Consider the following 14,405-nt stretch of genomic DNA (forward strand, 5'->3'; position numbering starts at 1 on the left):
GAAGGAGGGGAACGCGAATTCCGATTCGAAATATTTCGGAAAAGGAGGGCCGAAAAAGGAAAGTCGAACGGTTACCAGAAAAGGAAAGACACGCGCGGCGCGGCAAAAGGGAATTGAAGTCGCGCGACGCGCGAGCGCTCCGCGTCGACAGAAACCAACCGCTCGAGCAGTTGAGTGTCAAGGAGGGGATTCGTGAATTACTACTTATATCTATGCTGTAATTATTTATCACCTTTTTTTTTGTTGTCTGAAGAAGCTACTTTCCATCGCCTAGCTCCCTATGGTATACCTATATGTGTGAAATGCGTGTTTTAACCACTTAATTTATAATTCAACGCAAGATACACCGACATACTTTCTTAGATTGTGAAGCATGCACGGTGAGGAAACTAGGACTTCCGTTTGCTTTGGCAGGGACAAAAGTTTAGCTTTTTTGTCCTCAAAGGGAAAGGATAATAGGGCATTTCTTTGTTTTCTTCTAGAGGGCCTTTATTTTTTCGCGCTATATATGTTTGTTCTGCAGTTATTTTATAATGAAACCTGTGAAACTTAAGACATGCGTTTTGAGGCTAAGAAATATGCTTTTGCATTGCTTACCGATATCCAATTCGTAGACGACCAATTTTCGGAAAAAGTGAATCAAGAGGGGAAAGATTTCTGACGAACGGATTGGATGACGTCAAAATATGAAGAACCGCACAGGATTAAGAAAAGGTCCATCAGTTCTCTAAATATGTTTGACCCGCAGTGCATACAGAGTTGAGTGCGGCGGCGTGTGCTGATAGTTCGCATCCTGGGCTAAAGTCTTCCACTTTGGTTTCTTATGTTAGTTCGTGCTGTCATTCTTATCTAATCCGAGGATAAGACTAGAGAGTGACGTGGTTTCTTATATCATTTCGTGCGGTCTCTCTACCTCGATTTCCTCTACAGAGTGACGCGGTACTTTTTCTTCTTATTTTCCTCTATGTGCAGCTAGATTAATGCAATGAAAGCCATGTCTTTGTCTTCGTATCCATATCAGTACAAACTTTCCACCCTATAGCTGGAACGCTCATATGAGACTTTAGTAATTATATTATTTCGTCCCCTAGGTTTCTGTCCGAGTGGTCTAACACATCATATTCTTAGCTAAATGTGCTTCTGAGTTGCCAGGAAAAATGAGGTAAGAGACGATGTGCTATGAAAAGATAGAGGTATCTTCTTAATCATGTGAGCCGCCGCCCTCCTCCTGTCCCGCCCCCCTCCCGGGCGGCGGCGGAGGATCCGCCCGCCCCGCCCGAGCAGCCGCCCCTGGACCGCCGCCCCTCAGCCGTCGCTGCTGCCGGCCCCGGCTCCGGCCTTGGCTACAGCCTCGGCCCCGACGGCGGTGGCAGTGGCGGAGGAGAGGGCTTCTGCGGCGGCGTTCCATGCGAGGTGATGAAGCGCCGGTAGAGGAAGCCGGGCGGCACGACTACTTGGCCAGGGCCTGATGCTCTCCGTCGGTAGCCATGGAGAATTCGGTGGAGCGGTGTCGGCCTCCGCCGCCGGTGACGGTTCGGCGGTGGTACGCATGATTCGCGCCGCCGTCCTCTTCCCTGGTGATCCGGCAGGAGGGACTGGCCGCGTGGGGGCTGCTGGTCTTGCTTTGTTTTTTTGTGGCGGTCCTCGGGTTTCTCGCAAGCGAAGATGAAGATCTACCGGAGGGCAGTTTGCCTTGATCTGGCAGGAAAGATGAGTTCTGGAAAGCTCCGCCGGCGAATGAAACAGTGCATCTTTTGCCTGGAGTTTGCTGCATCGGGTGGTATTCGGTGTCGCGCACCCATGTTTTTATTCCGACCGTTTGGTTCCGGAGGGAGCGGCGCGAAGCTCTATTCTATGTGGACATCAGGTGACTTTTTGGTCCATGGTGAAGTCAGAAGAAGGAATATCATGAAGGCCGGATTGGAGGACTGGCTAAAGGATGTTCGAGTCTCTGTGATGCTGAGGGATTTGCTTGGCGTTCTGGGCTCCGCAGCAGTGGTATGCATGTGGGGTCGGCAGCACAGGTGAAGTTCAGAGTTTTACCTCTCAGGGTGAAAACCCAAGGTCTGGCCTTAACTGGTTGTGTCTGGCAATGATCTTGTTGGAGGCATTTTTTTGAAAGTGGGGACTATCTTCAGGGTGAAAACCTAAGACCTTTGGTCGGACGACGACGCCGCTGGTGCACTGTTCCCTTTTGGAGGCGTCGCTTTTGGAGAGTCTGTATTTCAGGTGTTGTCACGGTGGTGGTTGTATTGCTGTTGCTAGGTCTAGAATGATGTAGCGGGACTTTTATTTCTTAGTTTTCTTTACTCTTTTTTGGATGTGTATATCCGTACTGCCACTATGGTGGGGCGTTGTTGCAAAGACTGGGTGTAATTGGTATCTTTTGATATTAATATATTTTCTTTATCTAAAAATCTTCTTAATCATGTTCCTGTCTAGACATCTCCGGTTGAGCATGCAAGAAGAAGCTGCAGGTGTAAGAAATGAAATTGGTTGATGTGAAAGATTATCTAAACTAATTGATGAGGCATATAGATCAACCGAGACTCTGAGATGGTCCTAGAATTGGAAGTGGGTGGATGTACACCTCAGCGACTTTTCTTAGTTCCGAATTAAGTAACGGATAAGGTCGCCTAGAAATTCAAAAGAAATTAGAAAGACATCAATATGCACGAGTTCTCTAAAAATATTTACAAGAGAGTCCTATTTACTTGCCTCACAAACACATCCAAATAACCTAGTGTTGCTAGAAAATAAAATGTACCAATCAAAGATAATTTAACATGTGGATGAACGGATCGAGTACTAAGATTGCGATGTGGCAGCGTAAGAAATCTGATGGGACTTTTTTACCCGAATGGCACCTATTTTTGCTTTGGCTAAGTGAAGTACTAATGGTACAGGCTAGTCAATTACCAGCTGAAAACCTCTCAGAAGTAACCTATGGATGAAATGAACATCTTTGGTAGGTATCGCTTGTACCTTCTATAAAATAACGGACAGATATATTCCTAACACCTCCCATTCTTAGATATATAGGTTTACTCGTGAATAGCTTAAAAACCGATACAAGAGATGATCTGTACATAAAGATATTTTTTTGTATTTCAATCATATTCCTAACTAGAGATCCGGTTGAGCAGAAAGGAAGAAGCTGCTAGAGAGGAAGCAAACACAAATGAGAGGGGGATGAAGGAGGATTCCGCAAAGATATAAGCCTGGAGTTGAAATCAGGTGGGTGAAAAAAATGAAAATGGTAGACACGGAAAGATGATCTAAACTCATTGATGAGACATCTCTACATAATGTGACACGTACTAGGCACATAATCATAACCGAGTCCCCCAGCTCTCGCCTTGCTACAGTAGCTTTGGTCGTCTTCCACCTTTGACCGGGCCGCCGACGGCCGCTCCGCCGGAATAGCTGGCCGGAGTTGGTCTAGGTTAGGTGCCGGAGTAGTTTAGGGCTAGATCTGTAGTTTTCCTTGTTGGTTTTCGGCTATATGCCGTTGTTTGGGCGTATGCCCCGTAGAGGAGGCGGTGGCTCGGATCTCTGTCGCTGGATCCAGGCCATGGTAAGGTTGCTTCCTGCCCTTCTTCTGCTCCTGTGGCTGGAGCGAAGCTTGGATGTCGGCAATGCCGCCTTCTTCAATAATCTGGTGACTCCTGGCTCTGCTCGTTCCCGATTTCACTACGAAGATGAAGCCCTCCTGTCCGGCCGTGGTGGCGAGGGGGAGTGCCAAATTGAAGCGGTGAGGCGTCCTCTTGTTCCTCTCCTGGCTGGCCATGGTGGTTTGGAGGAGTGGATGCGAGATTCGCTATTTTTGGATCAGGGAGGCGGATGTCTCCTTCGCCGGAGCTTTTCGAGGTGGTGGACGGTTTCGCTGCATTCTTTCTCGGTCTGCCGTGGTGGCGAGGAGGAAAGATGCGGCAGACCTGCTACCTTCCAAGATCTACTTCGGCGACTGCTTGCGTGGTGCTATCGTCTGCGGTTCTTCTTCGACGAGCTCAAACACGTGGATGGCTTTCTTGCCTCCGCGATCTTTGGCCGGCATGGCGGCATCTCTACAACCTCCAGATCGGAGGCCCTTCTTCCTAGCTGCTGGAGCTCCGCGCCTAGCTTCCACCAAGTGGTTCGTCCACGGTGGTTTCGAGAAGCTTGAGGACGCCGGCGTCTGGTGGTGGAGGCACCCAGGGACCCGATTGCATCCCTTTTCTTACTTCCAGGGTGTTTTTTGTAATATGGCAGGCCTTATCCTCTAATTTCCGGTTCTTCTGTGCGAGTGTTGTAAAAGGGCATGCCTGCAAATTTGTAACCTGCCACTTGTTGGCATAGAAGTTCTTCTGGGTCTTCCACCCCTTCCTTGTGCAAAAAAAAAAAAGTGACACGTACTCAGCTGGGTGGTTCATTTCCTCAATCAAAACAACGTGCTACGATAAATTCCAACTGCATGTAAGGACCATATGTGTATTGAATTGTCAAATTTAGACACCTTGACTAACCATGTTTTGTGCTGTGACATCATGCACAATCAAGCTTGAGAAATATCTCCAAGGTAACCAACTGATTAGGGCATCTCCAACGGAGCGACGTAAACGGACGTTGTGCGATCGTTTGCGTCCGCGTGGACCGGAAATGCGTCTGCACCCTGCTCCAGCGGGGCGACGCATCGTGTCTGGGGCGTCCGCAGCGACGCAAACGCGACGCAAATATGCGGCACGTTTGCGTCTCCGCGTACGCTGCGCGGTCGCGCCTAGCGTCCGCTCGCTTCCCCCACGGGCCCGCTTGGTAGCGACCCTGGTTCGATCGGCCTCGAATTAAAGCACAGCAAGCGCGCCAATGTCAACCGCCGGAGTGGCAACCGCGCCGATCAACCCGCCAACCGCCGGAATGGAGCGTCGAACCGCCGCGGAAGAGCAACCGCAGGCCTCTTCGTTATACGTGCCGCCATTAATCCCCTCAGAATATAACCCCTGCGTCTGCTGAAATTCACGTCGAACCGCCTGCTTCTTCTTTTCTTCTTCTTCTTCTTCTTCTTCTTCTTCTTCTTCTTCTTCTTCTTCTTCTTCTTCTTCTCCAACACCGGCTAGCCAGACGCCATGAGCGACTAAACCCTGCCGTCGGACTCGGAGAGCGAGGGCAAGCCGCCGGGATGGCGGCATTGGTGGGAAACCCCTGCGACGCCAAGCGAGCCTGGCTCCACGCCCAGCGACCCTGCCTCCACGCCGAGTGAGGAGGAGGAGGACGGAGGCGCCGATGCCAGCGACGGCCAGGAGGAGGACGGAGGCGCCGCTGGCAGCGACGGCGAGGAGCAGGAGGAGGAGGAGGAGGAGGAGGACTCCGCTAGGTTCGCCCGGCTGGAGGCGCAGGAGACGGCGGACGACAAGGCGGCAGCAAGGAAGGAGTCACTACTAGGAAAACGCCTATAGGTGGAGGCAATATGTGCCGGCGCACCACCCTGCACGTGCGCCGGTGGAAAGTGTTGCCGGCGCACCCCTTTTCCGCCGCGCCGGCGATGGACCTATACTGCCGGCGCACAAAAAAAATTAGTGCGCCGGGGATAAAATTCGAAGAGATCTGGCCGCCCCCAAAAATTCCTTGCACCTTACCCCCGGCGCACCTCTATGGTGGTGCGCCGGTGGTAGACAATTTACCACCAGCGCACCAACATAGAGGTGCGCCGGGGGTAAGTTGCCTAGATTTTTCTCTCCACACCCCCCCCCCCCCGGGCATCGCCTTTTCAGTTTTCGAAAAAATAATAGAAAATGATAGAAAATTCAAAAAATAAAATCCTTTGAAATGCCCATGTAATATGTGATCTAGTTTTAGGGAAAATTTGAAAATTTGAATTTCGATGTATTATGCAAAATGGCATCATCTTTCGGTAAAACGGGATTTCTGGTTGCATACGACCTCCGATGAAAAACTTTTTTATATCAAAATCGATCTACTCGAAATTTCCTATTCGAATTCAACCGCCTACGGCCGTTTGGAGAAAAAATGGATTCGTCAATTGGAAAACAGAAACAGGACTTTTTTGAGGTTTAAGATTTGGGTGAAAAGAAAAGAAAAAATACCCCCGGCGCACCACCCTACTTGGTGCGCCGGCGGTAAGGAGTGCTATATAGGCACAACTCAACCCGCGGTGCTCACTTTCCCCTTCTCTTTTCCTCCTCCTCCTCCTCCTCCTCCTCCTCCTCCATCTCCTGCTCCTCCTTCTCTATACCGAGCTTCTGCGGCGGCGAGCTACTCCGGCGACCTACTCATCCTCCTCCTCCACCGACGGCCACGACGTCCTCCGACCTCCTCCACCACCTCCAGCCTCCTCGACGTCCTCCAGCCTCCTCCAACATCTCCGGCCTCCCCCATCACCGTCGGCCACCTCCACCACCTCCGGCATCCTCCGGCATCCTCCACCTCCTCCGGGCTCCTCCACCTCCGTCCTACTCCTCCTCCTCTGGCCTACTCCTCCTCCTCCTACACCGGCCCGCCAATCTTGGGAGCTTCCAGCATCCTCATGCACCTCATGCACCTCCTACACTGGCGCATAGACGACAACCACGGTTGACTAGCTAGATCTAGATCTAGATCTAGATCTGGATCTAGATTTGAATTTTTTTTGTTTTCTTGTATAACTTACCGCCGGCGAACTAGACAGGTGCGCCGGGGATAACGCGAGATACCGCCGGCGCACCGACTGGTGCGCCGGCAATAAGCTATTATCACCGGCGCGTTCGCACCGGCGGGCTCTTGGTGCGCCGGCAATAGCCCATTTTGGTGCGCCGGCAATAAGCCTTTTCCTAGTAGTGAGTCCAGGGCCCGGGCAAGGGCGCAGGCGCGGGCGGCGCGTCGTCGTCCGTTCACCAACGACGACGACGAAGACGCCACTTGGTCCGACTCCAACTCCTCCACGGACGTGTCGTCCGCCAGTTCCTCGTCCGACGAGGAGGTGACAAGCAAGAGGCGCAGGAGTGAGGATGACGAGGCAAGGCCTTCTAACAAGAAGGCTAAGAATTAGTTTATAGTTTATTTATTTTTAAATTTGTTCTCTAGTGTGTATGTTAAATATGTTTGAACTTTTTCGATTCGAGTAATCTATCCGGTGAACTGTTTATGGCAGCAACATGACATCATTCAGTACTGCTTGTTTTCGCGTTTAAACTTGCTCATTCATACAAATTGGGGAGTCCATCAACAAAAATGAAAAGAAGGAGCAGGAAAACAAAATAGTTGCATGTCCAAAATGCGTCGGACCGCTGGGGGTGGCCCCCGACGCAAACGGACATTTCGCGCCTCGCGGTCATTTTGGCGTCCGCCAGGCGACGCAAACGGACGCCCGCGGACAATTTGGGCGTCCGAAATGCGTCGCACCGTTGGAGATGCCCTTAGTCTGGAAGGGTGTTTGTTTGGGCTTTTGGCTTCGGCTTTTGGAAGCCAAAAAGCACCTATTTAGGTGCTTTTTGGCTTTTGGCTTTCGGAAGCCAAAAGTCAAGAATCTTAACTTTTGGCTTCCGAAAGCCAAAAGCCAAAAAGCACCTAATAGGTGCTTTTTGGCTTCCAAAAGCCGAAGCCAAAAGCCCAAACAAACACCCATTGACGGCAATAAAAACATATACGTTATCAGGTAGAAATTCGATATTTATTTACTGACGATTGACATGCACGCACTAGCTATGCATGCATATGCAACGCATGGCACATACAAACTTTTTTTCCAAGCACAACGGATAGCCCTTATTGATCCAAGTACAAAGGGTACTCCTTATTGATCCAAGCACAAACTTATTCGCCGTATGGTGCACCAATGCATTATGCATCTGATACAAGGGCATTGGAGGGGCAGAGCACGATCTGGTAGTTGGTTCCGGAGGGGCAGGTGAAGGTGCTGGTCTGGTCGTCCTTGGCGTAGCTGTAAGCGTCGGGGCACTTGCTCTTGAAGAACTTCGAGTAGTAGGTCGGCGGGCAGTTGTCCGTGAACTGTCCCCTACAGCAGTAGGTGACGCCGCCGAACTTGCCGCACGCGCTCGCGCACCCTCCGGGCACCTTCAGCTCCGGCAGGCACTCTTTGGTGATGTCCACGGCGCAGCTCACCCCACGGCATGCCGCGCCGCCCACGGGCTGGAACGGAAATCACTTTTAGTGAGATTTCATTGAAATTCAGTAATTTCGGCAGACCTTTCGGACGAAATATGCTAAGTACAGTAGACACTTTGGTACTACACATTAAGTCAAATAAATTTCTGAATTTGTTTTTAAACATTTGAATAGCTGGACGAATCTTGAGAGAAAGTTTCAGTCCTTGGGCCGAAATGAAAACCAAAATCAGTGACCTGGGCAGTGGCAGAGGTATTTGGGAAACCGAAATGAAAAAACTTACCTGGAAGCTTATTGGCGAGTTGAACCCGTCAATGACGGATATGTCGAAGAAGTCCCGGGCCCCTCCCTGTCCCAGGGTGTACTCGGCCAATGTAGCGGGCTGCTCGCCGGAGACGCGGCAGGCCAGCGCGCCGGCGCAGTCGCCCGTGATGCAACGGCCGCGGCCGCTACCGTCGAAGGTGCACCCCGTGCGTGGCCACACCCTGGCCCCCGCGGTGCCGGGCGGCATGGTGAACGACCATGACTGGCCTGGGTCAAGGCGAACGCCACCGCCCGGGAGCGCGCCTGGCCAAATCGTGTAGGAGCATCTGTTGACGACGGTGATGGTGGCGGCGTCAGTAGCCGTGCTCACGGCGAGGAGGAGGACGACGGCCAGGACGCTGGAGGACGCCATGGCAGACGACTAAGTCCTGCGGTTAGCAGTGGTGAGTTGAGGGTTTGCTACCGTGGCTTGCAGGTTTCTATAGCCGCCCTGATGCTGTTGTTGGTTTTCTAGGTGTTCAAATGCAAGTGGGACTTTTCTACGGTCGTTTTCAACCTACCTGTGCATATTCATGAAGTCTCTACAGCATGATACCTCCACAATCAATTTTTATGCTGACCGGTTGCCTAACAAATAAATAGCACAGCATTAACAATCACTAGTAGAAAAAGGGCAAACCGTCTGGGGCTTTCGTACCGGTTCTCTTACGAACCGGTACTAAAGGGTGATTTTATACCGGTTTGTGCGCCCAGTCGGGCGAGGAGCATCTGTACCGGTTCGTGAAGGGCTTTCGTACCGGTTCGTGTCTTCTGGGGCCCATGTGGAGCCAGGGCTGGACCTTTGGTACCGGTTCCTAACACGAACCGGTACGAAAGGGTGCCCCTATATATATTATTCACATCGCGCGCACAGCCCGGCCCTGCTCTTATTTTCTCCTCTCTCACATTTCTAACAAATTTGCACCTCTCACACTCCAATAAATCTCTATTTTTTCTCCACCATTTTAACAAGATTAACGGCATCCATCTATCCAAGGGTTAGCAATATCATCCTTTCTTCCGGCGTTCCTAATTTAGCTCATTTCTTTGGTAGTTTTAACTCGTACTATTTTTGTAGTGCTAGCAAGGTGTTCGATGAAATACCTAAGTTAGGGATTTTATTTTTTTATAAGCAATTTGAGCTCAAATTATAGTATGTTTTGTAGGTTTTAATTAGTATCATCCCCGTCCTCACCGCCGTCGATCGCCAGCGTCGTCCCCTAGCCGGCACCGTACCACCTCGGTGAGCCTCTTCTTTTTTATAAAAAAAATTTAGTTTTATGTGATGAACTTGAATATTAATTAATTTGGTCACTCATATATCCATGATGTTGTGTAATTAATGATTTTTGATATACATATATAATGCAGATGAGTCGACAATGGATGTACGGTGACCGGTGCCATCCCGACTTCATTAATGGCATGCATTATTTTCTCAACGTGTTATCACCAGAATTTGACCAAGTTGGAGGTGGGCCACGATCAAGATAAGCTTGAAGGTTATATATGGAGAGAATACGAAGATCGGCCTTATACGAAGATCGGCCTTACGATGGCGTTGAGAGGGTCGTTTTCTACCTCAGCAGAAGGATGCTGGACGTGGAGACAAGATATCCTGAGGTCGAGAAACTTTGCCTCTGCCTGTTCTTTACCTGCACCAAGCTTCATCACATCCTTCTGACGGCAGAGATCATCGTCATCTGTAAATCAGACGTCGTCAAGCACATGTTGTCGGCCCCTGTTTTGAAAGGCCGACTCGGTAAATGGATGCTTGCGCTGTCAGAATTTGATCTCCGGTACCAGCCTGCGAAGGCAGTCAAGGGTCAAGCGTTGGCCGATCTCATCGCTGAACGGATCAGTACCAATATAGCAGCACTATCTATACGTGCATGGGCTATGTTCTTCGATGGATCGGTTTGTGACGATGGTTGTGGCGTCGGCATTCTGCTCGTGTCGCCTCGGGGGGCAGAATACTCCTTCTCCATCAGATTATCTACCCCTTGCACCAACAACGTAGCAGAATATGAGGCAATACGTAAGGGAATGGAATTGCTATTGGAAGCTGGAGCGGAAGCTGTAGAGCTCTTTGGAGACTCAAAGTTGGTGATTAACCAGCTCACGGATGAATATAATTGCGAAAGTGAATCGCTTTTCCCATATTGGGTGGAATGCCGTGAGTTGAGGACACAGTTTCGGTACATCAACTTTAATTGGATCCCAAGATCCCAAAATACCGATGCCAACAATCTCGCACAAATGGCGTCAGGCTACATAGATATAGCCGACGGATCGGAAGTTCAGATACAATTCCTGGAACAGAATGATTGGAGAGCCGAGATCTTCGATTATTTAAAAGATTCGGCTCGGGGGGCACCTAAACGGGTAAGATACAAAGCCATGAAGTATGTCCTTATAGGAGACGACATGTTTTACAGGACATTGGAAGGGTTGCTACTCAAGTGCCTAGGACCGACTGAGTCTAATCGGCTCTTACATGAGGTGCATGAAGGCGCCTGTGGAACGCATCAGTCGGCTCAAAAGATGAAGTGGTTGATCAGGCGATCAGGGTTTTATTGGCCCACTATGCTTGAAGATTGCTTCAATTATTACAAGGGGTGCCAAGCGTGTCAGATGTTTGGAAAGATTCAGATGGTGCCAGCATCAGCGATGAACCCCATCATCAAGCCTTGGCCGTTTCGGGGGTGGGGCATGGATATGATCGGCAAGATCCATCCGGCGTCAAGTAAAAAACATGAATGGATTTTGGTTATCACAGATTACTTCACCAAGTGGGTGGAAGCCGTCCCTATGAAAAAGGTGAAATCAGAGGATGTGATCAAGTTTGTGAAAGAACACGTCATTCATAGGTTTGGGATTCCCCAAACTATCACGACCGATGGAGGTTCGGTCTTTACTTCTAAAGAATTTAGGAAGTTCTGTGATGACCTAGGGATTAAACTGATCCGATCATCCCCGTACTATGCTCAAGCTAACGGGCAGGCCGAGGCGTCCAATCAGAGTCTGATCAAGCTGATCAAGAGAAAGATTGACGAGAACCCTCGGGATTGGCATGAGAAGTTATCAGAAGCATTATGGGCCTACCGCATATCGTGCCATGGAGCTATAAAGACTTCGCCGTACCAGCTTGTCTATGGACAGGAAGCCGTATTGCCTTGGGAAATTACGGCTGGATCAAGACGTGTCACGTTTCAGAGTGATCTGACAGCTGAAGAATATGCAGCTTTGATGAGTGACACTATTGAGGACGCAACAGAGCTCAGGCTTTGGTCGTTGGAGAAGATTAAGGAGAACAAAGCCAGGGTGGCTCGTGCTTACAACAAAAAGGTTAGGCCAAAGGAGTTCCAAGTTGGTGATCTTGTGTGGGAAGCTGTGTTGCCATTGGGAACCAGGGATAAGGCATATGGCAAATGGTCTCCTAATTGGCACGGTCCGTACAAAGTTGTCCGGGCCTTGAAGGGTAATGCATACATGCTGGAGGAGTTGAGCGGCGAAAAGTTCCCAGTGGCTGTTAATGGTCAACACCTCAAGAAATATTTCCCAAGCATGTGGGATGATGGACAGTAAGATATGGGGGCCGATTTCAGAATCGGCCAGTGAAAAAAAAATCACAGCCGATGCGCAGGCATCGACTTGAGAAAACGTATGGAGATTAACAGTATGCAAGTACAGCCGATGCACGGGCATCGACTTCAGAAAACAAAGCCGATACGCTGATATCGACTTTAGCGAAATAAGTTTAGAGTAGCAAGGCCAGAAATCGGGATACAAGAGACGAGTCTCCTAATGATTGCTGAGAGATTCAGTCTAATGGTTTGGACGAGACTTAGGCCTGTTTATACAACAGCTTGGCCTCAGACAGCAATATGAGACGATGTTCTGCTATCGGCTCCCTGTACGATAACTCCATTCGACAATCGGCAAGGGAGCGAAATTACTTAAGGGATTTTCTTCATTGATAAGGGGATTTCTTACAAAGAAAGAGCCGATTTCTCAGGAAGGAAGAACAAAAGAAGGGTCTATTGACCAATCTACTACTGCTAGGCCTACACTAGTAGATCCTAATCTACGGGCCATCGCTTCCTTCGTCGTCATCCTCGGAACTCCCATCGGCACTGCTGCCGATGGGTTCCTCGTCGCTGCTCCCATAGCCCTCTACGGGAGCTTCATCTCCGTCTTCATCGTCGCTGCTGTCGTCGTCCCACCACATGCGGAGGCGTTTCGCTGGCGGGTAGCCCTCGAGGGAGTCATCGTCGTCGTCGTCGTCGTCTTCCTCTTCCTCTTCTTCAGAGGTGGGGCAGCCGTCCCAGGGGAACTGGTCGTCCTCGCTTTTCGACTCCAGTTCCCCGACGGCAAGGAACTGAAGGTCTTCGTCCCCGCTAGTCAGGGACTGGTCGTCTTCGGACCAGATGGAGGAGGCGTGGTCCTCCAGGTCCCATGCTTCTGGGGCGCGGATGTCCGGCGGCGTCTCGCGGGAGGAGGAGGACCCGTAGGAAAGCTCGGAGGAGGAGTCGTGGAAGACCGACGAGGAAGAGGAAGAAGAGGAAGACATGGCTGTGGGAGATTGGGGGTTTTTTGGTGCCGATGGCCAGAACAGAGCAGGATGATGAAGTGGCGAACTGCTCAGAGCGGTTAAATAAAAGGGGACTATGGTGAAAAAAATTCAATGCCACAGCAGTTTTCGAGGAGGCAGTGCCCAAAGACAACGGTCAAATCACGCGGAACAGTTGAGAAGACAGGGTATCATGACGAAAAATGCTGCAATGGTTCTGCTCTGCCACGACATGACCCGACGAAAGAAAAGCGTAATGATTTTGGAAATATCATTTCCAAAACCAGGGGGGCATGTGTTATCACCAGAATTTGACCAAGTTGGAGGTGGGCCACGATCAAGATAAGCTTGAAGGTTATATATGGAGAGAATACGAAGATCGGCCTTATATGCAAAGTTGGGCTAGATTGCCCATTTATCTGTAATATATTAGATCGTATCTTAAGTTAGGAGTTAGAGTTTTACCCGTGCACGGTTAGGTGCACGCCTGAATTAGAAAGTCCGCTGGACTATAAATATGTATCTAGGGTTTATGGAATAAACAACAACTCACGTTCAACCCAAAACAAACCAATCTCGGCGCATCGCCAACTCCTTCGTCTCGAGGGTTTTTATCAGGTAAGCGACATGTTGCGATCTAGGCAGCACAAGCTCCACGTTGTTCATGCGTTGCTCATACTGAAGCTTCTTTGATGGCGAGCAACGTAGTTATCATAGATGTGTTAGGGTTAGCATAGCTCTTCGTATAACACGCTTACGTAGTGCAACCCTTGCATATCTAGCCGCCCTCACATCTATCTCAGGTGTGGGGGCGGCACCCCGCTTGATCTTTATTTAGTAGATCTGATCCGTTACGATTGCTCCTTGTTCTGCAAGGATTAGTTTAATATCTGCAATAGTTAGGCCTTACAAAGGGGGGGAGGATCCAGCGGCACGTAGGGTGGCGTTCGCAAGTCCTAAACAGGATGTTCCGAGGATCAACTTCATGTTGGTTTTTAGGCCTTGTTTAGGATCGGCTTACGAGCACCGTGCGTGGCCGCGAGGCCCAACCTGGAGTAGGATGATCCGATTATGCGGTGAAAACCCTAAATCGTCGTAGATCTCATTAGCTTTATCTTGATCAAGCAGGATCACCATATATTCGTGCACCCCGTACGAATCATGGGTGGATCGGCTCTTTGAGCCGATTCACAGGATAACCTGAGAGCCGATCGAGGCTCGTATTTAATGTTTACGTGTATGCCATGCAGGAAACTAAGCGAGGCATCCCCATAACCTTCCTGACCAGGTATAGGTCAGGTGGCACGCCCTTGCACTTCGCATCGGACGTGTGACCAGAAGAGCATTGCGGGCCGTCGCTCGGAGGGGTCTCAGCCAGCCGCAGCTCTAGGCTCTTCCCGGCTCTACAGTGTTGACAAGTCGCTGCCCGCCG

At 50.1% G+C, this 14,405-nt stretch overlaps 1 protein-coding gene across 1 annotated transcript; it reads right to left on the minus strand.

The window, feature by feature from the left end:
- Positions 1 to 7,620: 7,620 nt before the first annotated feature.
- LOC127298954 (alpha-amylase/trypsin inhibitor) lies at positions 7,621 to 8,857 on the minus strand. Its single transcript, XM_051328822.2, has 2 exons — positions 8,381 to 8,857; positions 7,621 to 8,121 (listed from the first exon to the last, which is right to left on the minus strand). The coding sequence occupies exons 1-2, from the start codon at positions 8,771 to 8,773 to the stop codon at positions 7,813 to 7,815; spliced, it is 702 nt and encodes a 233-aa protein (XP_051184782.1). The 5' UTR covers positions 8,774 to 8,857; the 3' UTR covers positions 7,621 to 7,812.
- Positions 8,858 to 14,405: the final 5,548 nt, after the last annotated feature.

This window comes from Lolium perenne, chromosome 5 (genome assembly GCF_019359855.2).
Source record: "Lolium perenne isolate Kyuss_39 chromosome 5, Kyuss_2.0, whole genome shotgun sequence".
Lineage (NCBI taxonomy): Eukaryota > Viridiplantae > Streptophyta > Magnoliopsida > Poales > Poaceae > Lolium > Lolium perenne.